The following is a 27,975-nucleotide window of genomic DNA, read 5'->3' as shown; positions in this document are numbered from 1 at the left end:
CTCACCATTACCAATAACAGAGGCTACAACAAAACATGCTAACCTCTCACCATTACCAATAACAGAGGCTACAACAAAACATGCTAACCTCTCACCATTACCAATAACAGAGGCTACAACAAAACATGCTAACCTCTCACCATTACCAATAACAGAGGCTACAACAAAACATGCTAACCTCTCACCATTACCAATAACAGAGGCTACAACAAAACATGTTAACCTCTCACCATTACCAATAACAGAGGCTACAACAAAACACGCTAACCTCTCACCATTATCAATAACAGAGGCTACAACAAAACATGCTAACCTCTCACCATTACCAATAACAGAGGCTACAACAAAACATGCTAACCTCTCACCATTAACCTCAAATAAAAGGTTACATTCTGTACTGTCACCTAATATGAAACATTCTATCTCAAATCCAAAATGCTGGAGCATAGCACCAAATTTGTAACAGTAAGCTTCACTGTCCAAACACATATGGTGTGGACTATGTGTGTCTGGTAAACACATGTGGATCTGGTGAACAGTTATCACTTGTTGACCAACTACAGGAATACTGACCTCAGAGTCTCCAGTTTACAGTGGGGATTCCCCAGTCCAGCAGAGAGCAGCTCCACTCCTGAATCCTTCAGGTCATTGTTACTCAGATCCAGCTCTCTCAGATGTGAGGGGTTTGACCACAGAGCTGAGACCAGAGAAGCACAGCCTTCCTCTGTGACTAGACATCCTGACAGCCTGTAAAGTGTAAAATCATTTTAAAATCACACTGCTATTCTTTGGTAGTGAAAATAGTGGCAGTATATTTTTCTATATTTTCAGATACATCAGTGTCCTGAAACCTGCCATGTCTACCTGCCAATGTATCATTATTATAAATTACATATGAATAACAAATGATCAGAATATTGCTTGTCAATAGAAACCAATTCACTTATAGTGTTATTATTTATTTAAGTGTATTGACGTAGTCAAAACCATAGTATTTGGTCCCATATTAACTTGCACACAATGACTACATCAAGCTTGATTTGGTTGTGTTTTGCCCAAAAGTAACAGAATGGTGGATGATGAGTAGATAACTAGTTTATAAACACTATTAAAGTAATTCTGACTGCCACAATTAAGAAAAATCATGAATGAATCATTAATAATAATTAGTGAGAGAGTGTAATGGGAATTTTAATGTTTGTGCTTCTCTTATAACTCATTTCTGCGTTCCATTCATGAGCTGTTCTATAAACCTATTTCAGTGTTCATTCAAGTGGTTGACTGAACAAATCCTCATTATCAGTAACTGCAATTTGGCAGTAAGCCCACCCCTTGTTTTGAGAAGGAATGAAAGATATCTCAGTTTCAAGGTCTCAGCTTAGAGAGAAGAAGCCCCGTGACGTGTTGGTCTGTCACATGAATGAAACATAACGGTAATGATTAATTAGCCGTATATATAAGACAACTGCTGGGACTGCTCAGGAAGAGCTCCTGATTGACCATGGTGCATTGAGTTGGTTGGAACCTCAAAAGCCTGCTGACAATAAACAATGATTAATTTAATTAATTAAATAATTTAAGATTGACTTCAAGTGTCCCTTTCCACCACAAGAGATACAGAGGCCAAAGAGAAACATACTAACCTCTCACCATTACCGTCAAATAAAAGGTTACATTCTGGACTGTCACCTAATATGAAACATTCTATCACAAACCCAAAATGCCGGAAATGTAAAACTGTAAGCTTCACTGTCCCAAATACACATGGTGTGGACAATGTGTGCCTGGTAAACACATGTGGATCTGGTGAACAGTTATCACTTGTTGACCAACTACAGAAATACTGACCTCAGAGTCTCCAGTTTACAGTGGGGATTCCCCAGTCCATCAGAGAGCAGCTTCACTCCTGAATCCTTCAGGTCATTGTTACTCAGGTCCAGCTCTCTCAGGTGTGAGGGGTTTGACCTCAGCGCTGAGACCAGAGAAGCACAGCCTTCCTCTGTGACTCCACAGCCTGACAGCCTGCAAAGAGATCATCATGACTTCACAAACACACTGTTCATTTAACACAAGCAGTGAAGAAGGACAATGGCAGATGCATTTGGTTTATTCTCTCAAACAACATTTAGATTGATCTTCAGTCTCCTAGAATTGTATGGTCTTTTTGGTTTTACTAATGTGAACATCAATGTATTGATTCACTATGTTTTTCAATATAATATATCATATACATTATATAATACATACATTTCTCTAAACTTAATATTTCTTCCTCATTATTAGTACTTAAATGTCATTTTATTTACTCACAGAGCAGCTCTGGAGGCTTTGACCACTGGCAGCAGCCTCAGAAGACCTTCCTCTGATCGGGAGTATTTCTTCAGGTCAATCACATCCAGCTCCTTTTCTGAAGTCAGCAACACAAAGACCAGAGCTGACCACTGTGCAGGTGACAGGTTGGGTTTTGTGAGACTTCCTGATCTCAGGTAGCTTTGGATCTCCTCCACTAGAGAATGGTCATTCAGTTCATTCAGACAGTGGAACAGATTGATGCTCCTCTCTGGAGAGAGTTTCTCCCTGATCTTCTCCTTGATGTACTTGACTGTTTCTTCATGGGACTTTGAGCTGCTTCTTGTCTTTGTCAGTAGACCTCGTAAGTGCTTCTGATTGGACTCCAGTGAGAGGCCCAGAAGGAAGCGGAGGAACAGGTCCAGGTTTCCCGTCTCACTTTGTAAGGCTTTATCCACAGCACTCTTGTAAACAGTAACTTTAGACGTATCTCTAATTAACAGTGCAAAAAAGTTCCTGGACATTGATTTAGGTTTGTCCATTAGATTCTCATTGTTGTTGATGAATGAGAGGAACACATATACAGCAGCCAGAAACTCCTGAATGCTCAGATGCACGAAGCAGTATGCCTTGTCCTGGTACAGCCCACATTCCTCTTTAAAGAGCTGTGTGCACAATCCTGAGTACACTGAGGCTTCATTGACATCAATGCCAGCCTCTTTCAGGTCTTCTTCATAGAAAATCAGATTGCCCTTCACAAGCTGTTGAAAAGCCAGTTTTCCCAGTGACAGAATGCTCTCTTTATTCCAGTGTGGACCTGTTTCTTCTTTCCCAAGATACTTTTCATTCTTCTGTTTGGTATGAAACACCACAAGGTGTGTGTACATCTCAGTCAGAGTCTTGGGCATCTCTTCTGTCTTATGTTTCAGCATGTGTTCGAGGACTGTTGCAGAAATCCAACAGAAGACTGGAATGTGGCACATGATGTGGAGGCTCCTTGATGTCTTCATGTGTGAGATGATTCTGCTGGCCAGGTCCTCATCACTGAATCTCTTCCTGAAGTACTCCTCCTTCTGTGGGTCATTGAACCCTCGTACCTCTGTTACCTGGTCAACACACCCTGAAGGGATCTTATTGGCTGCTGCAGGTCGAGTAGTTATCCAGAGGAGAGCAGAGGGAAGCAGATTTCCCTGGATGAGATTTGTCAGCAGAACATCCACTGAGGTTGCCTCTGTGACGTCACAACAGATCTTGTTCTTCTGGAAGTCTAGGGGCAGTCGGCACTCATCCAGACCATCAAAGATGAACAGAACTTTGTACTTGTCGTAGTTGGAGATTCTTGAATGTTTGGTTTCCATTGAGAAGTGATTGAGAAGTTCAAGCAAAGTGTGTTTGTCCTCTTTCATCAAATTCAGCTCCCGAAAAGGGAATGAAAATACAAATTGGACATCCTGATTTGCTTTTGCTTCAGCCCAGTCCAGAATGAACTTCTGCACAGAGACTGTTTTTCCAATGCCAGCGACTCCCTTTGTCAGAACAGTTCTGATAAGTTTGTCTTGTCCAGTTAAGGGTTTGAAGATGTCATTACATTTGACTGCAGTCTCTGGTCTTGCTTGTTTCCTGGTTGTTGTCTCAATCTGTCTCAGCTCATGTTCATTATTGACCTCTCCTGTTCCACCCTCTGTGATGTAGAGCTCTGTGTAGATCTTATTGAGAAGTGTTGGGTTTCCTTGTTGAGCGATCCCCTCAAATACACATTGAAACTTCTTCTTTAGATTAGATTTGAGTTCACGTTGGCAAATCACAGCAAGTTCATCTGAATGAAGAAATAACACAGAGGATATTAATATTACGTTTGTTTTAATGTCTACAGTATTGTAGGACTGTTTTAAAGTTTCAAATTATAATCATTTATTCTCTTAACTGACTGTATAAATGTGTAAATATTTTCATAATGCATTACAGACTGGTGTGACTGATTATATTATTATTGGTATTAATGATGGTATTATTAATGTTGTCTCTCTCCCTCTGTCTAAATTAATCACCACAACACATCCCTGCTGCTACTTGATGAGGTCACTAGGTGTTGTGTTAAGGCTGCTACAATATCATTGAGTTACACAGCTGCTTTAGCTGTACTTTAGCTACAGCTTTTAAATGTTATAAAACAGCATTTAACATGAGGCAGACAGATCTTACAGTTCTCCAGTGTGTCAGCAAGCTCCTTCTGGTTCATTTTCCTCAGGACGTGCAGTGTGATCTTCAGAGCCCCCTCTCTGGCACTGCTCTCCTGCTTCTCATCTTCAGCATCCACCACTTCCTTATCCTGCTTCTGACTCTCAAAGCCTTCTGGGAGTTCTGGACAAAGAATCCTCTTGAACATCTTCAGCTCGTTCTTCACAAATGTAATAACATTCTCTTCAAGCAACTGAAATAAATCAAGTAAATAAGTTAAGCAAGAGAAGAAATGCTTTCTCATTAACACATTAATGAATGATTGACAGGTCAACTTGATTGAGGTAAACAAAAACAAATGTACATAACAGGACCACATACACTGAATATGGAGGCCAGGTCTGTTTGATGACTCTGGGAAGACTGACCACTGAGAATCTCTGACTCTGATCTCTCCTGTTGGTTTCTGTGGACAAAACATGAGATTACACCTCCTCATCCAGGGAGTACACACACACACACACACACACACACACACACACACACACACACACACACACACACACACACACACACACACAGGACTATCAAAAGGACTATGAAATGGATAAAAGGATAATCCTGTAGATTATGAAAACAACAACATGAAATGGGAAAATGGGAGAGGAGAAATGACTAGAGACAGTGTTGTTTAACTCACTGACCATGACCCATGAGTTCTTCTTACCTTTGTTCAGTAGAAAAGTCTCCCTCTCTAAACTTTATAGGTAGACCCATAGACCTGTCACTCTTCATGGACACACAGCTGGGTACAGGGGAGGCTGGTCTCTCCTGCTTGATTGGACTTCAACACAACAGAGACAAACATTACATATCTCATCTACTCTGAGCTCAGATGGGAAACATAAGAAGAGTTTCATTCCAAAACACAACATATCACTTTACAGAAATGTTCGTAAATTAGCTTTTATTTTTAAAAGAAATTATGAAAGAGATTGGTGTTTTTTCACTATCTAATCATGGCATGGGGTTGTTCAATGACAGACATGTATTTGTTTATAATCTATCACTTGATGTATTCATTTCTTTTTCAAAATGCTATATATCTGCCTCACTCTCAAATGTGGCTCAATTTAACTAAATGTGTGGTGTTTTTGGTTTATGTCAGTTTAATTGTTTGTTATGCTATAAATTGTTATTTTATGATTGTAAGTGCTAAAATTAACTAGTAATTCTGAGTAATTACTACTTTAGTAAGGAATAACACATATTTTCAGCACTACTGCAGTTGCTAAATAATTCCAATAGATGGGAACATAAGACCACAATGATATTTCAGAATATTAGTTTAGTTTTCTCCCTGGATGCACCACCACTCCCCACGCTTCTTTCTGTCCCTTTCCACACTGCTAACGCAAGAGGAAGGACTGAAAAAGCATTTAACAGATTACTGTGAAGTAATATAACGATGATTCATGTTTATTATTATCTGTTTTTATGTTCATGTTTTACACTTCATTAATGTACTACTCAAAAAAATAAAGGGAACACTTAAACAACACATCCTAGATCTGAATGAATGAAATAATCTTATTAAAAACTTTTTTCTTTAAATAGTTGAATGTGCTGACAACAAAACCACACAAAAATAATCTATGGAAATCCAATTTATCAACCCAAGGAGGTCTGGATTTGGAGTCACACTCAAAATTAAAGTGGAAAACCACACTACAGCCTGATCCAACTTTGATGTAATGTCCTTTAAATAAGTCAAAATGAGGCTCAATAGTGTGTGTGGCCTCCACGTGCCTGTATGACCTCCCTACAATGCCTGGGCATGCTCCTGATGAGGTGGCGGATGGTCTCCTGAGGGATCTCCTCCCAGACCTGGACTAAGGCATCCGCCAACTCCTGGACAGTCTGTGGTGCAACGTGGCGTTGGTGGATGGAGCGAGACATGATGTCCCAGATGTGCTCAATTGGATTCAGGTCTGGGGAACGGGCGGGCCAGTCCATAGCATCAATGCCTTCCTCTTGCAGGAACTGCTGACACACTCCAGCCACATGAGGTCTAGCATTGTCTTGCATTAGGAGGAACCCAGGGCCAACCGCACCAGCATATGGTCTCACAAGGGGTCTGAGGATCTCATCTCGGTACCTAATGGCAGTCAGGCTACCTCTGGCGAGCACATGGAGGGCTGTGTGGCCCCCCAAAGAAATGCCACCCCACACCATGACTGACCCACCGCCAAACCGGTCATGCTGGAGGATGTTGCAGGCAGCAGAACGTTCTCCACGGCGTCTCCAGACTCTGTCACATCTGTCACATGCTCAGTGTGAACCTGCTTTCATCTGTGAAGAGCACAGGGCGCCAGTGGCAAATTTGCCAATCTTGGTGTTCTCTGGCAAATGCCAAACGTCCTGCACGGTGTTGGGCTGTAAGCACAACCCCCACCTGTGGACGTCGGGCCCTCATACCACCCTCATGGAGTCCGTTTCTGACTGTTTGAGCAGACACATGCACATTTGTGGCCAGCTGGAGGTCATTTTGCAGGGCTCTGGCAGTGCTTCTCCTGCTCCTCCTTGCACAAAGGCGGAGGTAGCGGTCCTGCTGCTGGGTTGTTGCCCTCCTACGGCCTCCTCCACGTCTCCTGATGTACTGGCCTGTCTCCTGGTAGCGCCTCCATGCTCTGGACACTACGCTGACAGACACAGCAAACCTTCTTGCCACCGCTCGCATTGATGTGCCATCCTGGATGAGCTGCACTACCTGAGCCACTTGTGTGGGTTGTAGACTCCGTCTCATGCTACCACTAGAGTGAAAGCACCGCCAGCATTCAAAAGTGACCAAAACATCAGCCAGGAAGCATAGGAACTGAGAAGTGGTCTGTGGTCCCCACCTGCAGAACCACTCCTTTATTGGGGGTGTCTTGCTAATTGCCTATAATTTCCACCTGTTGTCTTTTCCATTTGCACAACAGCATGTGAAATGTATTGTCAATCAGTGTTGCTTCCTAAGTGGACAGTTTGATTTCACAGAAGTGTGATTGACTTGGAGTTCCATTGTGTTGTTTAAGTGTTCCCTTTATTTTTTTGAGCAGTGTAAAACGATTATCATTAAGCCTGAACATTAATTCGGTCACCTCTGGTCGAGAAAAACGTATTTTCCCAGCACATTCATTCTCTAATTCATCAACCAGCATCGACCTGCTCTGCCTTCTCGAGCAAGCCAGGGGCATGTTGAGGTAAATTTAATTTAAAGGTAAAATGTTGAGGTAAATTTACTAACCGGGAGGGTTGAATTATGTAATTTATTGGCGGGCTGGAAGACGCGGTCATCTTTTCTGTTCCGAGGTTGTTTACTCACAATATCAGATATTAAGATGATTTTTTATAATGCATGTATACTGAGGTTGAAGTTCTGAGTAGTGATCATTTACCCGGGGTTCAATACCTGCTATAGTGACTATTTTGTTGCTCTCCCAAAAGCAACACAGCCCTAATACGAGATATATAGCTAACTAAAGTAATGAGTGACCATTTTAGAAAATCATGGGACATATAGTCTGTGGTTGCATGCTATTTTATGTCAATCATATTGCTGCATGTAATGTTAGCATATAACTGATGTTTCGTGGTCTTATGCTGCCATCTTTTGAAAATATTTAGCAATTAAAAGTTATTAATTTACTTACAGACATTGGTGAGGCAGCTGAGAATAAAAAAAAAATGGAATGTGCCCAGCCTACTTGAGGCGCCCCGAAAATAATATTCAAAAGATTGGTCAATGGACACAGAGGGGTTAAACATTAAAGTTACCGTCCATCTAGTGAAGAGAGGAGAACCGGACAGAGGTAGCCAGCATCCGTCAACGAGAGAGGGGGGATAAGATAACTAGGATTCTGCTGGTAGAGTAGCTAGCTAGCTAGCTTACCTAGCTGTACCGACTAGTTAGGATAACTAGGATGCTGCTGGTAGAGTAGCTAGCTAGCTTACCTAACTGTACCGACTAGCTAGGATAACTAGGATGCTGCTGGTAGAGTAGCTAGCTAGCTATCTTACCTAGCTGTACCGACTAGCTAGGATAACTAGGATGCTGTTGGTAGAGTAGCTAGCTAGCTAGCTTACCTAGCTGTACCAACTAGCTAGGATAACTAGGATGCTGCTGGTAGAGTAGCTAGCTAGCTTACCTAGCTGTACCGACTAGCTAGGATAACTAGGATGCTGCTGGTAGAGTAGCTAGCTAGCTTACCTAGCTGTACCGACTAGCTAGGATAACTAGCAGGTCGTTCATCTGTCTCAATGATGATGACGAATCAGGTGAACCACAAAATTAAACAAGGATAGAGAGTGAAAAGGATCTGGCTACAAACATACTGTCCCTGACCTTAAAGCAAAAAGCAAATTGAACAATACATTTTGGCATCTCAACACTGTAGCGAACTCCATCGTTGTTCCCCAAGATCACCTCAGCCCACTCTGCGCGTAACCAGACAATATGCTTGGCGCCACACCGGACGTGGACGCGGACAGTTCTGTACGGGGACGCGGGCAGTTCCAGAACGCGGACATGAGCAGTGCAACACAATCAACTAAACCCACTCTTTACAATGGGTTACATTAGTAATATTCATTTTTTATTCTTATGTTAATAAGCAAACATTCAACTTTTTTTATAACAATATTTTGAGATCTAGGCCTGTATCCACAAAGCGTCTCAGAGTAGAGAATTGGTCATATAAGTGCTGAGAATAAAGACATTTTACACTTATGTGTATAAATTAAAGCCATGCATGAAGTCTCTAGTCCCACCTAGTCGGCAGATATTTAGGACACCTCGTGAGCTGTCCTAAGTAGTTAAGAGTTAACAGCAGGTGTCTTGATAATACTATAGAATAATGCAGCGAGTCAGTAGTTCCTGCTCCACATGTAAATGCTTTGTAGTAGTTAAAAATAATGTTTTGATATTTGATAAATCCATAAATAATGTAGACCTACATGCAACAGTATGTCTTGTGCTTTTGGCAATGATTTATGTATAATACTTATGTATAACAAGTGATACCATGTATGTCTCCAAAGCATTTTGTCTTCATTTTGGCAGATTAATTTATGCTAATTTCTGAAGATTAACTCAGGTTTTCGCCCAGCGGCTAAGGAGTTGGAGCTGTGGCAGGAGTTGGACCTGTGGTCGAAAGGTGGCTGGTTTATATCCCGGTCCAGGCACTGGAAAAAACGGGAGGAATTGATCTGACCACTGGAGGGCTGCTGGGTTCATATCCTCTAAACATTAACCTTTCATTGATCAGAACTCTAGAGGTTCTTCTTCACTGAACCCACAAATATATATCACTTTTAGTGGTTCCATATATTAAGGAAGTGATAGAAGCCTTTTTGGTTCTATAAGGAACCTTCTTTTCTAAGAGCGTAAAACAAACACATTTATCTTTTGATTATTTAATTATCTTCATCATGTTATTTCAAGTTCTCCCTTTGGAGCACAACATCACGTTGTTAAAAACAATCCTAAATTGGGCATGGCTACAAATTGGGCAATTGAAGGCATCTAGGGCGTAATATGTGTTCGATGAAAACGTTGTAGAAAACATTATTGGCAAGGGACTTGATGCCTACTATGCCAAAGCTATTTATCGTTGTTAAACGGGTGTGAAGAGTGTGTTGATATAACGGTAATATTGTCAAAATTCTGCTTGTAACAACCATCACAATTAGTTAAAAACCGATGCATTCCATTATATTAGGCAATAATTAAGAGTAGGCAAAGTGGTCGTATCATGTGAAAATTCTATCAAATGTCTTACATTGCAACGAGTACAGTCAGGGTGCCGTGGAACCCCTGCAGTACCTCCACAGACCCCGGATTGAGAACCCCTGATTTAGCAGATGCTCTTATCCAGAGAGATTTACAGTAAGTGCATTCATCTAAGATAGCTATTTATATTGGAAATAAACTTAATAAATTCTTCATAAAATTGTTATCTCACCTCTTAGCTTTGGTGTCATGTCCCCCAGAGAGATGTATTTTAAAGGCAGGGCCCCCCTCCTCTCTCTCCCCAGAGAGACTCATTTTAGAGGCAGGGCCCCCCTCCTCTCTCTCCCCAGAGAGACTCATTTTAGAGGCAAGGTCCCCCTCCTCTCTCTTCCCAGAGAGACTCATTTTAGAGCACTGACCCCTAAACAGAGATCCAGCATGTTGGTTGTGGTTAACACAGTGACAACTAAACAGAGATCCAGCATGTTGGTTGTGGTTAACACAGTGACAACTAAACAGAGATCCAACATGTTGGTTGTGGTTAACACAGTGACAACTAAACAGAGATCCAACATGTTGGTTGTGGTCAACACAGTGACAACTAAACAGAGATCCAGCATGTTGGTTGTGGTTAACACAGTGACAACTAAACAGTGATCCAACATGTTGGTTGTGGTTAACACAGTGACAACTAAACAGAGATCCAGCATGTTGGTTGTGGTTAACACAGTGACAACTAAACAGAGATCCAGCATGTTGGTTGTGGTTAACACAGTGACAACTAAACAGAGATAAAACATGTTGGTTGTGGTTAACACAGTGACAACTAAACAGAGATCCAGCATGTTGGTTGTGGTTAACACAGTGACAACTATTTATTGAAGGTCAATTGTTCTATTAATTATCTCTTAGAAATAAAACATTAACTAACAGACAGAGAAACAGTCAGGTGATTTAATGCATCACATGAACATGTAGTTGTGATTGATATTTTTCACATTTTCTCCATGTAGTGGAGATTTTATGTTGATGTTACATGATGTTATATTATGTAAAGTAGACTAGGTTATAATGTATTGTAGTGGGTTGTTAGTGATATGTAGATGTTATATTATGTAAAGTAGACTAGGTTATAATGTATAGTAGTGGGTTGTTAGTGATATGTAGATGTTATATTATGTAAAGTAGGCTAGGTTATAATGTATAGTAGTGGGTTGTTAGTGATATGTAGATGTTATATTATGTAAAGTAGACTAGGTTATAATGTATATTAGTGGGTTGTTAGTGATATGTAGATGTTATATTATGTAAAGTAGACTAGGTTATAATGTATATTAGTGGGTTGTTAGTGATATGTAGATGTTATATTATGTAAAGTAGACTAGGTTATAATGTATAGTAGTGGGTTGTTAGTGATATGTAGATGTGATATTATGTAAAGTATACTAGGTTATAATGTATAGTAGTGGGTTATTAGTGATATGTAGATGTGATATTATGTAAAGTAGATGAGGTTATAATGTATAGTAGTGGGTTATTAGTGATATGTAGATGTTATATTATGTAAAGTAGACTAGGTTATAATGTATAGTAGTGGGTTGTTAGTGATATGTAGATGTTATATTATGTAAAGTAGACTAGGTTATAATGTATAGTAGTGGGTTGTTAGTGATATGTAGATGTTATATTATGTAAAGTAGACTAGGTTATAATGTATTGTAGTGGGTTGTTAGTGATATGTAGATGTTATATTATGTAAAGTAGGCTAGGTTATAATGTATAGTAGTGGGTTGTTAGTGATATGTAGATGTTATATTATGTAAAGTAGACTAGGTTATAATGTATAGTAGTGGGTTGTTAGTGATATGTAGATGTTATATTATGTAAAGTAGACTAGGTTATAATGTATAGTAGTGGGTTGTTAGTGATATGTAGATGTTATATTATGTAAAGTAGACTAGGTTATAATGTATAGTAGTGGGTTGTTAGTGATATGTAGATGTTATATTATGTAAAGTAGGCTAGGTTATAATGTATAGTAGTGGGTTGTTAGTGATATGTAGATGTTATATTATGTAAAGTAGACTAGGTTATAATGTATAGTAGTGGGTTATTAGTGATATGTAGATGTTATATTATGTAAAGTAGGCTATGTTATAATGTATAGTAGTGGGTTATTAGTGATATGTAGATGTTATATTATGTAAAGTAGACTAGGTTAAAATGTATAGTAGTGGGTTATTAGTGATATGTAGATGTTATATTATGTAAAGTAGACTAGGTTATAATGTATAGTAGTGGGTTGTTAGGTGATATGTAGATGTTATATTATGTAAAGTAGGCTAGGTTATAATGTATAGTAGTGGGTTATTAGTGATATGTAGATGTTATATTATGTAAAGTAGACTAGGTTATAATGTATAGTAGTGGGTTATTAGTGATATGTAGATGTTATATTATGTAAAGTAGGCTAGGTTATAATGCATAGTAGTGGGTTATTAGTGATATGTAGATGTTATATTATGTAAAGTAGACTAGGTTATAATGTATAGTAGTGGGTTATTAGTGATATGTATATGTTATATTATGTAAAGTAGGCTAGGTTATAATGTATAGTAGTGGGTTATTAGTGATATGTAGATGTTATATTATGTAAAGTCACTTACAGTCACTGGTGCAGCCGCCTGTTTTCTTGCAGATGAAGTAGCTTTCATAGGCAACTCATTCAACCAGCCTAAACAACAGTAAATAAAATATGTCAAATGGTCAAAACCAAATCCTGATATAGCCATATACATTAGAGAGAATAATATTGTTACAGATGTTGGATCTTAATTTGACCTAGTTTGCTACAGCAGGAAAATAATCCTGCAGAAACAGGACAATTGAATTATTATGTGGATTATAATTAATGAACAATTTAAAAATGGAAAAGTGGAATTTATCATCATCTCAAACCTTTTAAAAGCGTAAATACACTCAAATATACGACACGTTTTAGTTTTCCTGTAACAGGGTGATCATATTTTTCTTTCCCCATGATGTGGCCCTCACCAACTGGGCATCTGGCCCATAGAGACTAAAGGACTATGATGTGGCCCTCACCAACTGGCCATCTGGCCCATAGAGACTAAAGGACTATGCTGTGGTCCTCACCAACTGGCCACTTGGCCCATAGAGACTAAATTACTATGCTGTGGCCCTCACCAACTGGCCCATGGAGACTAAAGGACTATGCTGTGGCCCTCACCAACTGGCCCATGGAGACTAAAGGACTATGCTGTGGCCCTCACCAACTGGCCACCTGGCCCATAGAGACTAAAGGACTATGCTGTGGCCCTCACCAACTGGCCCATGGAGACTAAAGGACTATGCTGTGGCCCTCACCAACTGGCCACCTGGCCCATAGAGACTAAAGGACTATGCTGTGGCCCTCACCAACTGGCCACCTGGTCCATAGAGACTAAAGGACTATGCTGTGGCCCTCACCAAAATCTAGTTGTGTATAATGTTGTACGTAAACTTTGTGTAAACTCTTCTGTCTGCATTCTGTCTCTAAATATTGTCATCACTAGCAGCACCATATCACCATGTAAAATGATGTGTACAGATGTAGGATCTTAATTTGATCACCCCTCACTGCAGAATAACTTTTCCAGGAAATATAAAACTTGTAGTGTATTTGAAGTTTAAAAAGGCTTCTGAAGTTTGTAATTTCCATTTAGTCATTTCAGATTTGAGCTTCCCTTAACAAAAAATGTAGTAACCCCTACAAAAATGTCCATTAATTATAATACACATAATAATTCACATTTCCTGTTGCTGCAGGAATATTTTCCTGCTGTAGTAAACTGACTCAAATTAAGATCCTACATCTGTATGTGCAAATGTACTTGGTGAATAAAGGTGATTGTGATTCTACAAAGGTTGAGTCTCTAGATTCCCTTGCTGCTCTGGAGAAATAATGACATGGTTGTCATGGTGATTTAAACAGGGACTGGTTATCTCCCAACTCTGATGTCATTTGTTACATTTCACCCTGTTGATAAAGGCAGCTACAAGGATGAACCCAGAAGACAACTCTAAATCAACACTTACTGATATTATCCTAAAATCCTTTCATTCGTATTATTGTACTACTTTGTTAATATTTTAGTGAACAGAGGGGCAGGGCAGTGAACCCAGATCGCTGGTGAAAAAGGAAAACACCCTATGCATGGCTGCCCATCCTGTGCAGCTCAGACGTTCGTCGTCGCCGGCCTTCTAGCTGCTGCTAAACCTACTGCTGGCAAACGCCCTTCAATCATCTACCCCGGACTTGTCTTGTCATCATTACTCACACCTGGTTCAAATCAACGCTCTATCTCTATGTACGTATAGTCACTTGTCTTTGTTGGTCATTGTAAATGTTGCTTGTTTTCCTGAGAGGAATCTATCCTACTGTTTTCTGAGTACTTTATTATTTTGCAATTTGGGTTTCGTCCCGCTTTTATCTATGGTGCGTAAATAAATTCAGTAGTTCTAAACCTGTGACTGCCTCCTGCCTAATCCTCTCTACACCAGTGACAATCTCTGCTCCTGACAGAAAAATATAATTTAAAAAAACAATCGCATCAATAGGGTTAACCCAGTATCAGTTTAAATCAAATCAAAGTTTAGTTGTCACTTACACCGAATACAACAGGTGTAGACCTTACAGTGAAATGCTTACTTACAGGCTTTAACCAATCGTGTGAAAAAAAAGGTGTGTGTGTGTGTGTGTGTGTGTGTGTGTGTGTGTGTGTGTGTGTGTGTGTGTGTGTGTGTGTGTGTGTGTGTGTGTGTGTGTGTGTGTGTGTGTGTGTGTGTGTGTGTGTAGGTAAGTAAAGAAATAAAACACCAGTAAAAATACATTTGAAAATAAGTGTAGCAAGGCTATATACAGACACTGGTTAGTCAGGCTTATTGAGGTAGTATGTACATGTGGTATGGTTAAAGTGACTATGCATATATGATGAAGTGGTGATTGTGGGTGGTGTTGGCGGGTGGTGGGACACAATGCAGATAGCCCGGTTAGCCAATGTGCGGGAGCACTGGTTGGTCGGGCCAATTGAGGTAGTATGTACATGAATGTATAGTTAAAGTGACTATGCATATAAGATAAACAGAGAGTAGCAACAGTGTAAAAGAGGGGTTGGGGGGGACGGCACACAATGCAAATAGTCCGGGTAACCATTTGTTTACATGTTCAGGAGTCTCATGGCTTGGGGGTAAAAACTGTTGAAAAGCCTTTTTGTCCTAGACTTGGCACTCCGGTATCGCTTGCCATGCGGCAGTAGAGAGGACAGTCTATGACTGGGGTGGCTGGGGTCTTTGATCATTTTTAAGGCCTTCCTCTGACACCGCCTGGTGTAGAGGTCCTGGACGGCAGGCAGCTTTGCCCCAGTGATGTACTGGGCCGTATGCACTACCCTGTGAAGTGCCTTGCGGTAGGAGGCTGAGCAATTGCCGTACCAGGCAATGATGCAACCGGTCAGGATGCTCTCAATGTTGCAGCTGTAGAACCTTTTGAGGATCTCAGGACCCATGCCAAATCTTTTTAGTTTCCTGAGGGGGAATAAGCTTCGTCGTGCCCTCTTCACGACTGTCTTGGTGTGTTTGGACCATTCTAGTTTTTTGTTGATGTGGACACCAATGAATTTGAAGCTCTCAACCTGCTCCACTACAGCCCCGTCGATGAGAATGGGGGCATGCTCGGTGCTCCTTTTCCTGTAGTCCACAATCATCTCCTTAGTCTTGGTTACGTTGAGGGATAGGTTGTTATTTTGGCACCACCCAGCCAGGTCTCTGACCTCCTCTCTATAGGCTGTCTCGTCGTTGTTGGTGATCAGGCATACCACTGTTGTGTCGTATTCAAACTTAATGATGGTGTTGGAGTTGTGCCTGGCCATGCAGTCGTGGGTGAACAGGGAGTACAGAGGGGAAAGAGCACGCATCCCTGGGGAGCTCCAGTGTTGAGGATCAGCGTGGCAGATGTGTTGCTACCTACCCTCACCTGGGGGCAGCCCGTCAGGAGGTCCAGGATCCAGTTGCAGAGGGAGGTGTTTAGTCCCAGGTTCCTTAGCTTAGTGATGAGCTTTGAGGGTACTATGGTGTTGAACGCTGAGCTGTAGTCAATGAATAGCATTCTCACATAAGTGTTCCTTTTGTCCAGGTGGGAATGGGCAATGTGGAGCGCAATAGAGATTGCATCATTTGTGGATCTGTTTGGGCGGTATGCAAATTGGAGTCGGTCTAGGGTTTCTGGGATAATGGTGTTGATGTGAGCCATTACTAGCCTTTCAAAGCACCTCATGGCTACGGACGTGAGTGCTATAGGTCGGTAGTCATTTAGGCAGGTTACCTTGGTGTTCTTGGGCACAGGGACTATGGTGGTCTGCTTGAAGCATGTTGGTATTACAGACTCAATCAGGGACATGTTGAAAATGTCAGTGAAGACACCTGCCAGTTGGTCAGCACATGCCCGGAGCACATGTCCTGGTAAACCGTCTGGCCCCGCAGCCTTGTGTATGTTGACCTGTTTAAAGGTCTTGTCTCACGTCGGCTACGGAGAGCGTGATCACACAGTCATCCAGAACAGCTGATGCTCTCATGCATGCCTCAGTGTTGCTTGCCTCGAAGCAAGCATAGAAGTGATTTAGCACAACTGGTAGGTTTGTGTCACTGGGCAGCTCGAGGCTGTGCTTCCCTTTGTAGTCTGTAATAGTTTGCAAGCCCTGCCACATCCGACGAGCGTCGGAGCCGGTGTAGTATGATTCAATCTTATCCCTGTGTTGACGCTTTGCCTGTTTGATGGTTTGTTGCAGGGCATAGCGGGATTTCTTGTAAGCTTCCGGGTTAGAGTCCCGCACCTTGAAAGCAGCAGCTCTACCCTTTAGCTTAGTGCGAATGTTGCCTGTAATCCATGGTTTTTTGTTGGGGCATGTATGTACAGTCACTGTGGGGACGACGTCCTCAATGCATTTATTGATAAAGCCAGTGACTGATGTGGTGTATTCCTCAATGTCATCGGAAGAATCCCGGAACATGCTCCAGTCTGTGATAGCAAAACAATCCTGTAGTTTAGCATCTGCTTCATCTGACCATTTTTTTATAGTCCGAGTCACTGGTGCTTCCTGCATTAATGTTTGCTTGTGAGCAGGAATCAGGAGAATAGAGTTGTGGTCGGATTTACCAAATGGAGGGCGAGGGAGAGCTTTGTACGTGTCTCTGTGTGTGGAGTACAGGTGATCTAGAATGTGTTTCCCTCTGGTTGCACATTTAACATGTTGATAGAGATTTGGTAGAACTGATTCAAGTTTCCCTACATTAAAGTCTCCGGCCACTGGGAGCGCCGCCTTTGGGGTTAACCCAGTATCAGTATAAATAGGGTTAACCCAGTATCAGTATGTCACAGATTTCTTCGTCGTCAGACGATATAGCGAAATCATCGTCGGAGAACGTGGACCAATACGCAGAGGAGTTAGTGCTCATCATCTTAATTTATTAAATGAATGTGCACACGTGAAAACAAGAAAGACAAATGACAGTTTTTCGCCGGTTATAACTAACAGTGCAAAATACAACTACCTACAACCTACCAAACAAACACACACCTACTTATAGGACTCCCAATCAGAGGCAACTAGAAACACCTGCCTCCAATTGAGAGTCCAGCACCCAAAACTACACATAGAAAAACAAACCTAGAACCTATACCAAAACTAACACACCCCACTACACCACACACAAAACCCCATAATACAAAACAAATATACCTCTGCCACGTCCTGACCAAATATAATACAAATAATACCTAAATATTGGTCAGGAAGTGATTTAATAGGGCTAACCCAGTATCAGTATAAATAGTGTTAACCCAGTATCAGTATAAATAGTGTTAACCCAGTATCAGTATTAATATTGCTAACCCAGTATCAGTATAAATAGTGTTAACCCAGTATCAGTATAAATAGTGATAACCCAGTATCAGTATAAACAGGGTTAACCCAGTATCAGTATAAACAGGGTTAACCCAGTATCAGTATAAACAGGGTTAACCCAGTATCAGTATAAACAGGGTTAACCCAGTATCAGTATAAACAGGGTTATCCCTATAGCTGCAATGGGAATTGTAACCTGGCTCACACTGCCCTCTATAAAAGCAAGTCCCTCCCTAGTGCTTCAACTACTCAGACCCCTCACACATCCGGTCCATGCATTCTGATGGCCTCACAGACACCATACCACTTCTGACACCAATGTAGCAAACAGCTGGGCAGGGAAGCGAACCCAGGTCGCACATGTAAAAGGCCAACAACCTACGCATCGCGACATTGGCACCAACTGTGTAACTTGGTTGGAATTGTGACGTGGCTCATATAGCGAGGATCACTACACTATAGAGGAACTATGATACAATTACATTACCATATGAAATGTAGAGAATCACTACACTATAGAGGAACTATGATACAATTACATTATCATATGAAATGTAGAGGATCACTACACTATAGTGGAACTATGATACAATTACATTATCATATGAAATGTAGAGGATCACTACACTATAGAGGAACTATGATACAATTACATTATCATATGAAATGTAGAGAATCACTACACTATAGAGGAACTATGATACAATTACATTATCATATGAAATGTAGAGGATCACTACACCATAGTGGAACTATGATATAATTACATTATCATATGAAATGTAGAGAATCACTACACTATAGAGGACCTATGATACAATTACATTATCATATGAAATGTAGAGAATCACTACACTATAGAGGAACTATGATACAATTACATTATCATATGAAATGTAGAGGATCACTACACCATAGTGGAACTATGATATAATTACATTATCATATGAAATGTAGAGGATCACTACACTATAGTGGAACTATGATACAATTACATTATCATATGAAATGTAGAGGATCACTACACTATAGAGGACCTATGATACAATTACATTATCATATGAAATGTAGAGGATCACTACATTATAGTGGAACTATGATACAATTACACTATCATATGAAATGTAGAGGATCACTACACTATAGTGGAACTATGATAGAATTACTGTCACGTCCTGACCAGCAGAGGGAGTAGTTGTTTAGTATTTTGGTCAGGACGTGGCAGAGGGATGTTTGTTTTGTATGGTGTGGGTTTTGTGTGTGTTGTAGAGGGGTGTTTGATTTATGTGTTCCTGGGTTTTGGGTGTATGTTCTAGGTTAGTATGTTCTAGGTTGTATTTCTGCATTCTGTCTAGTTTAGGTTTTCTATGTTTAGGTTTGGGTGCTGGACTCTCAATTGGAGGCAGGTGTTTCTCGTTGCCTCTGATTGAGAGTCCTGTATATGGGTAATTGTTTGGTGTAGTGTTTGTGGGAGATTGTTTCTTGTTTTGTGTGTGTGAGCATGACAAGACTGTTTTGTTGTTCGTGAGTTCTTCTTTTTGTTATTTTGGTGTTCACTTTGTTTTAAAATAAATGCAAGATGAGCATCCACATTCCTGCTGCGTTTTGGTCCTCCATTCCCGACGACAACCGTTACAATTACATTATCATATGAAATGTAGAGGATCACTACACTAAAGTGGAACTATGATACAATTACGTTATCATATGAAATGTAGAGGATCACTACACTATAGAGGAACTATGATACAATTACATTATCATAGGAAATGTAGAGGATCACTACACTATAGTGGAACTATGATACAATTACACTATCATATGAAATGTTAAATGTAGAACTATAATATCTGAATATTGATATATTGAATTTGACTTGACCACGTCCAGTCAGCTACATTTTGTCTGATTAAACTGACACCAACCTGTCTCAGTAGTAGTAGACTGTTAGGAGTGTTTTACTGTCATTCACTATACTAACATTACACCAACCTGTCTCAGTAGTAGTAGACTGTTAGGAGTGTTTTACTGTCATTCACTATACTAACATTACACCAACCTGTCTCAGTAGTAGTAGACTGTTAGGAGTGTTTTACTGTCATTCACTATACTAACATTACACCAACCTGTCTCAGTAGTAGTAGACTGTTAGGAGTGTTTTACTGTCATTCACTATACTAACATTACACCAACCTGTCTCAGTAGTAGTAGACTGTTAGGAGTGTTTTACTGTCATTCACTATAGTAACATTACACCAACCTGTCTCAGTAGTAGTAGACTGTTAGGAGTGTTTTACTGTCATTCACTATACTAACATTACACCAACCTGTCTCAGTAGTAGTAGACTGTTAGGAGTGTTTTACTGTCATTCACTATACTAACATTACACCAACCTGTCTCAGTAGTAGTAGACTGTTAGGAGTGTTTTACTGTCATTCAGTATACTAACTAGCCCTGGCAGGATTGTCACCTTGTAGCCTGACTTCATTGAGATTTTTTCTGTTCTGTTCTATATATTCTTATGGATGAGGTCTGAGATGGAATGTGAAGCTAACTGAAACTGGCTATTTTTAGAAAACCAGTATATCAAGCCTGTATCATAGTATACCCCTCAGGCTACGTTCAGGTTTCAGCAAGAGGCAGGTATCAACATGCCAAGTCTTAGGCTACAACCTGGGTTGTATTCATTAGTTTACTCCACAGCCAACAGTTTTAAAATGTTAAATAAAACATAAACAGTTTACTCTAAACGCTGTACAATGTGACCTAAACAGTTTCTGTTGCCAAATGTTTTGCTACGGTGGGCACAAATGAATACACACAACCTGTTTTGAGGAAGTGTAAGTTGTTGTTAGTCTCTCCACAATATTTATTTGTCTCTCTTTCACACAAAATACCTTTCTGAGTGAAAAGCATTAACAGTTGATTAGAAAGAGAAAATGTTTGTTAGTTGCTTGTTGTGTTTTAAGCCTGTTTTGAGAAGACAAGTTTATAGACCTATGATAAAGTACACTCTTTGAATAAAGGGTTCCAAACGGGTCCTCCGTCTGTCCCCATTGGAGACACTTTTGGGTTCCAGGTTTAACTCTTCTGGCTTCAGTGTAAAACCCTCTGTGGAAAGGGTTCTTCATGGAACCCAAAAGTGTTCTACCTAGTACCAAAAAGGGTTCTTCAAAGGGTTCTCCTATGGGGACAGCCAAAGAATCCTTTAGATTCTAGATAGTGTAGGAGCGATCACCCTGGGGCACACAGATGGGCACAGAACGAATTCACCCCCCGCATCTAATTTATATCAAAAACATTTTAAGGAGAGTAGGACTATTATAACACTGTCCACCAAAAATATCATCAACTATATGAATACACACAACAATACCATCAACTATATTAATACACATGACAATATCATCAACTATATGAATACACATAACAATATCATCAGCTATATGAATACACATAACAATATCATCAACTATATGAATACACATATCATCAACTATATTAATACACATAACAATATCATCAACTATATGAATACACATAACAATATCATCAACTATATTAACACACATAACAATATCATCAACTATATGAATACACATTACAATATCATCAACTATATTAATACACATAACAATATCATCAACTATATGAATACACATATCATCAACTATATTAATACACATAACAATATCATCAACTATATTAATACACATAACAATATCATCAACTATATTAATACACATTACAATATCATCAACTATATGAATACACAGAACAATATCATCAACTATATGAATACACATATCATCAACTATATTAATACACATAACAATATCATCAACTATATGAATACACATAACAATATCATCAACTATATGAATACACATATCATCAACTATATGAATACACATAACAATATCATCAACTATATGAATACACATAACAATATCATCAACTATATGAATACACATATCATCAACTATATGAATACACATAACAATATCATCAACTATATGAATACACATAACAATATCATCAACTATATTAATACATATAACAATATCACCAACTATATGAATACACAGAACAATCGTCGTCTTACCTTTTATCTCTCAATAGAAACAGAGTCTGAATGATCATTCGGTCGTTGAAAGTTACTTTTGTTTGCTCTGTTCATTTACATATCAGGTTCTGCCTGTTCTCGCTAAGACTCCTTCTCTTCATAGCTCTTACAATGTGCCTTGGCATACATTCTACAACTGTCTGGAACTCTATTGGAGGGATGTGACACCATTCTTCCACAAGAAATTCCATCATTTGGTGTTTTATTGATGGTTGTGTTCAACTCGGTTGAGACCTGGTGACTGAGACGGCCGTGGCATATTGTGAAACATCAGCAAGTTCAGCAGTCTTCATCACTGAAACTCCTGCCAATCGTGCCCCAACAATCACCAATCGTTAAGCTCTTATAGAGCAGGGTCGCAGTCTCTCCTGGTTGCAGCTCCTCTCTCCCCAGGGGTAGCAGCTCCTCTCCCCCCAGGGGTAGCAGCTCCTCTCTCCCCAGGAGTAGCAGCTCCTCTCTCCCCAGGGTTAGCAGCTCCTCTCTCCCCAGGGGTTGCAGCTCCTCTCTCCCCAGGGGTAGCAGCTCCTCTCTCCCCAGGGGTAGCAGCTCCTCTCTCCCCAGGGGTAGCAGCTCTTCTCTCCCCAGGGGTATGGCTCCTCTCTCACCAGGAGTAGCAGCTCCTCTCTCCCCAGGGGTAGCAGCGCCTCTCTCCCCTAGGAATTCTCTCCATCATATCCTGTTCTTCTGTTACTATCTCTGTGTCTTGTCTGATATCTCTCTCCATCACTGGAAAGATTGGTGAGGGTTAGGTCTATTACAATACAACATTCACAACATGACAACACAACTACATAACACCATTAAATACAGTTGGTTACTACAATACAACATTCACAACATGACAACACAACACCATTAAATATAGTTGGTTACTACAATTCAACGTTCACAACATGACAACACAACTACATAACACCATTAAATACAGTTGAGGGTTACTACAATACAACATTCACAACATGACAACACAACTACATAACACCATTAAATACAGTTGAGGGTTACTACAATACAACATTGACAACATGACAACACAACTACATAACACCATTAAATACAGTTGGTTACTGCAATACAACATTCACAACATGACAACACAACTATATAACACCATTAAATACAGTTGGTTACTACAATACAACATTCACAACATGACAACACAACTACATAACACCATTAAATACAGTTGGAATGTAGTTAGAACTCTCAAACTGTTTCCATCAAACAGAAAAACAACCAGAAATCTGGATCAACACATTTAGATTTCTAGATGCTGCTCTTTGCTGTTTCATTACCCAGACAGCTGTTTAAGGTCATACCAAGGCAGAGTGTAGTATCAGTATTTTAGGGGTCATAGGTCAGATCAGTGGTCATGGTTGATATTCATGGCCAAAAAAACTAACTTGAAAACCATTTTTCTCAGACTCACTGTTTGTGTAGATGCTCTTTGTCTTTGTAGGACAGTAGTTCAGGTGGCTGTTTGTGTAGATGCTGTTTATCTTTGTAGGACAGTAGATCAGGTGGCTGTTTGTGTAGATGCTGTTTGTCTTTGTAGGACAGTAGATCAGGTGGCTGTTTGTGTAGATGCTGTTTGTCTTGTAGGACAGTAGTTCAGGTGGCTGTTTGTGTAGATGCTGTTTGTCTTTGTAGGACAGTAGTTCAGGTGGCTGTTTGTGTAGATGCTGTTTGTCTTTGTAGGACAGTAGTTCAGATGGCTGTTTGTGTAGATGCTGTTTATCTTTGTAGGACAGTAGTTCAGGTGACTGTTTGTGTAGATGCTGTTTGTCTTGTAGGACAGTAGTTCAGGTGGCTGTTTGTGTAGATGCTGTTTGTCTTTGTAGGACAGTAGTTCAGGTGGCTGTTTGTGTAGATGCTGTTTGTCTTTGTAGGACAGTAGTTCAGATGGCTGTTTGTCTTTGTAGGACAGTAGTTCAGGTGGCTGTTTGTGTAGATGCTGTTTATCTTTGTAGGACAGTAGTTCAGGTGGCTGTTTGTGTAGATGCTGTTTGTCTTTGTAGGACAGTAGTTCAGGTGGCTGTTTGTCTTTGTAGGACAGTAGTTCAGGTGGCTGTTTGTGTAGATGCTGTTTATCTTTGTAGGACAGTAGTTCAGGTGGCTGTTTGTGTAGATGCTGTTTGTCTTGTAGGACAGTAGTTCAGGTGGCTGTTTGTGTAGATGCTGTTTGTCTTTGTAGGACAGTAGTTCAGGTGGCTGTTTGTGTAGATGCTGTTTGTCTTTGTAGGACAGTAGTTCAGATGGCTGTTTGTGTAGATGCTGTTTGTCTTTGTAGGACAGTAGTTCAGATGGCTGTTTGTGTAGATGCTGTTTGTCTTTGTAGGACAGTAGTTCAGGTGGCTGTTTGTGTAGATGCTGTTTATCTTTGTAGGACAGTAGTTCAGGTGGCTGTTTGTGTAGATGCTGTTTGTCTTTGTAGGACAGTAGTTCAGGTGGCTGTTTGTGAAGATGCTGTTTGTCTTTGTAGGACAGTAGTTCAGGTGGCTGGTTGTGTAGATGCTGTTTGTCTTTGTAGAGCAGTGGTTCAGGTGGCTGCCCTTGTACTTAGTCTGCCTCCTGTCCCTCCTATCGTAATGGTTACACCTTCCTGAAAACAATGACACCATACTTCGCTGAAACCTGTTCTGCTAGTTCAAGTCCTTAAAGACTAGAATGTTCCAATGTGATTACCCAAAAAGATGACAAGATAGTTCCCACATTCATCATCCAGGGTAACTGTCAAACAGATATGTGACATTTCTGGTTTGTCAATAACATGAGAACACTTTCTGCAGTGAGAGTGTAATGCAAGTCAAGCTGTCCTTGGATGAATGTCAACAAAATTTATAAACAGCATTGTTAATTAACTGTTGTAATAAAAAAAATCTATGCTGTCATTTTCTTTATGTTAGCTAGCTTTTTTAAATGTTTTATTGTTACAGACACCAGATAGGTGCAGTGAAATGTGTTGTTTTACAGGGTCAGTCATACTATTACGGCACCCCTAGAGCAAATTAGGTGTAAGTGCCTTGCTTAACCTCTCTGGCGCCGGCGTTCCGCTAGCGACCCACCTCGACAACATCCGGTGAAATTGCAGAGCGCCAAATTCAAAATACAGAAATAGTCATAATAAACATTCATAACAATACAAGTTTTATACATCGGCTTAGAGATGAACTTGTTGTTAATCCAGCTGCTTCGTCAGATTTCAAAAAGACTTTACGGCGAAAGCATACAATGTGATTATCTGAGGACAGCGCCCCGTTTTCAAAAGCATACAATCATTTTACAACCAAGTAAAGGAATTACAAAAGTCAGAAAGACCGATAAAAGTAATCACTTACCTTTGAAGATCTTCATATGGTTGCAGTCACAAGAGTCCCAGCTACACAATAAATGTTTGTTTTGTTCGATAAAGTCCCTCTTTATATCCCAAAATCTCAGTTTTGTTGGCGCATTGTGTTCAGTAATCCACTGGCTCCAAGGTGGTCAAACCATGCAGACGAATACATCCTAATAGTACCGGTAAAGTTCGTCGAAACATGTCAAATTATGTTTCTAATAAATACATTTACAGAGTGAACCTCTATCACAGTTTAATACATTTACAGAGTGATCCTCTATCACAGTTTAATACATTTACAGAGTGATCCTCTATCACAGTTTAATACATTTACAGAGTGAACCTCTATCACAGTTTAATACATTTACAGTGATCCTCTATCACAGTTTAATACATTTACATAGTGAACCTCTATCCCTATCACAGTTTAATACATTTACAGAGTGATCCTCTATCCCAGTTTAATACATTTACAAAGTGATACTCTATCACTATCACAGTTTAATAAATTTACAGATTGATCCTCTATCACAGTTTAATACATTTACAGAGTGATCCTCTATCCCAGTTTAACCTGTTAGGGCTAGGGGGCAGTATTGACACGGCTGGATAAAAAACGTACCCGATTTAATCTGGTTACTACTCCTGCCCAGTAACTAGAATATGCATATAATTATTGGCTTTGGATAGAACACACCCTAAAGTTTCTAAAACTGTTTGAATGGTGTCTGTGAGTATAACAGAACTCATATGGCAGGCAAAAACCTGAGAAGATTTCATGCAGGAAGTGGCCTGTCTGACAAGGTGTCGTTCTTCTTGCCTCTGTTTATTGAAGACTGAGGATCTCTGCTATAACGTGACACTTCCTACGGCTCCCATAGGCTCTCAGAAGGCGGCAAAAAGCTGAATCGTGGCTTTGCAGGCTCTGGCAGAAAAATGTAGCGTGTTTGGGTAGTGGCTGGTTACAGTACTGTGAGACTCAGGCGCGTGCCCGCGTCGACCGAATGCTTTGTTTTCTTTCCTCTGTTTACCTAAACGCAGATTCCCGGTCGGAATATTATCGCTTTTTTACGAGAAAAATTGCATAAAAATGGATTTTAAAAAGCGGTTGACATGCTTCGAAGTACGGTAATGGAATATTTAGATTTTTTTTGTCACGAATTGCGCCATGCTCGTGACCCTTATTTACACTTCGGATAGTGTCCTGAACGCACGAACAAAACACCGCTATTTGGATATAACGATGGATTATTTTGGAACAAACCAACATTTGTTATTGAAGTAGCAGTCCTGGGAGTGCATTCTGACGAAGAACATCAAAGGTAATCAAACTTTTGTAATAGTAAATCTGACTTTGGTCAGGGCTAAACTTGGTGGGTGTCTAAATAGCTAGCCGTGATGGCTGGGCTATCTACTCAGAATATTGCAAAATGTGCTTTCACCGAAAAGCTATTTTAAAATCGGACACCTCGATTGCACAAAGGAGTTCTGTATCTATAATTCTTAAAATAATTGTTATGTTTTTTGTGAACGTTTATCGTGAGTAATTTAGTAAATTCACCGGAGGTTTGCGGGGGGTATGCTAGTTCTGAACGTCACATGCTAATGTAAAAAGCTGTTTTTTGATATAAATATGAACTTGATTGAACAAAACATGCATGTATTGTAAAACATAATGTCCTAGGTGTGTCATCTGATGAAGATCATCAATGGTTAGTGCTGCATTTAGCTGTCTTCTGGGTTTTTGTGACATTATAGGCTAGCTTGAAAAATGGGTTTCTGATTATTTCTGGCTGGGTACTCTGCTGACATAATCTAATGTTTTGCTTTCGTTCTAAAGCCTTTTTGAAATCGGACAGTGTGGTTAGATTAACCTGTTAGGGCTAGGGGGCAGCATTGACACGGCTGGATAAAAAACATACCCGATTTAATCTGGTTACCACTCCTACTCAGTAACTAGAATATGCATATACTTATTACATATGGATAGAAAACACCCTAAATTTTCTAAAACTGTTTGAATGGTGTCTGTGAGTATAACAGAACTCAAATGGCAGGTCAAAACCTGAGAGATTCCTTTACAGGAAGTGGCCTGTCTGACCATTTCTGGAACTTCTTTGCCATCTCTATCATTTACTAAGGATCTCTGCTCTAACGTGACACTTCCCACGTCGTCCATAGGCTCTCAGAGCCCGGGAAAAAAGAGAATGTCGTCATTCCAGCCCCAGGCTGAAACACATTATCGCCTTTCTCAAGTGGCCCATCAAGAGACACTAGCTTATGCGCGTGACCCCGACCGCCCCCGCCTTT

General features: G+C 40.1%; 1 protein-coding gene across 1 annotated transcript; it reads right to left on the bottom strand.

The window, feature by feature from the left end:
- Positions 1-475: 475 nt before the first annotated feature.
- LOC123741765 (NLR family CARD domain-containing protein 3-like) lies at positions 476-27,676 on the bottom strand. Its single transcript, XM_082972965.1, has 9 exons — positions 22,308-27,676; positions 12,907-12,974; positions 10,473-10,661; positions 5,195-5,311; positions 4,849-4,933; positions 4,492-4,720; positions 2,311-4,105; positions 1,849-2,022; positions 476-747 (listed from the first exon to the last, which is right to left on the bottom strand). Exons 3-9 carry the CDS (start codon positions 10,643-10,645, stop codon positions 558-560), a joined length of 2,763 nt encoding a protein of 920 aa, XP_082829091.1. The 5' UTR covers positions 10,646-10,661; positions 12,907-12,974; positions 22,308-27,676; the 3' UTR covers positions 476-557.
- Positions 27,677-27,975: the final 299 nt, after the last annotated feature.

This window comes from Salmo salar, chromosome 03 (genome assembly GCF_965601325.2).
Source record: "Salmo salar chromosome 03, fSalSal1, whole genome shotgun sequence".
Taxonomy (NCBI): domain Eukaryota; kingdom Metazoa; phylum Chordata; class Actinopteri; order Salmoniformes; family Salmonidae; genus Salmo; species Salmo salar.
The sequence above is the reverse complement of the archived record's forward strand: the minus strand, read 5'-3'. Positions and strand labels throughout refer to the sequence as shown.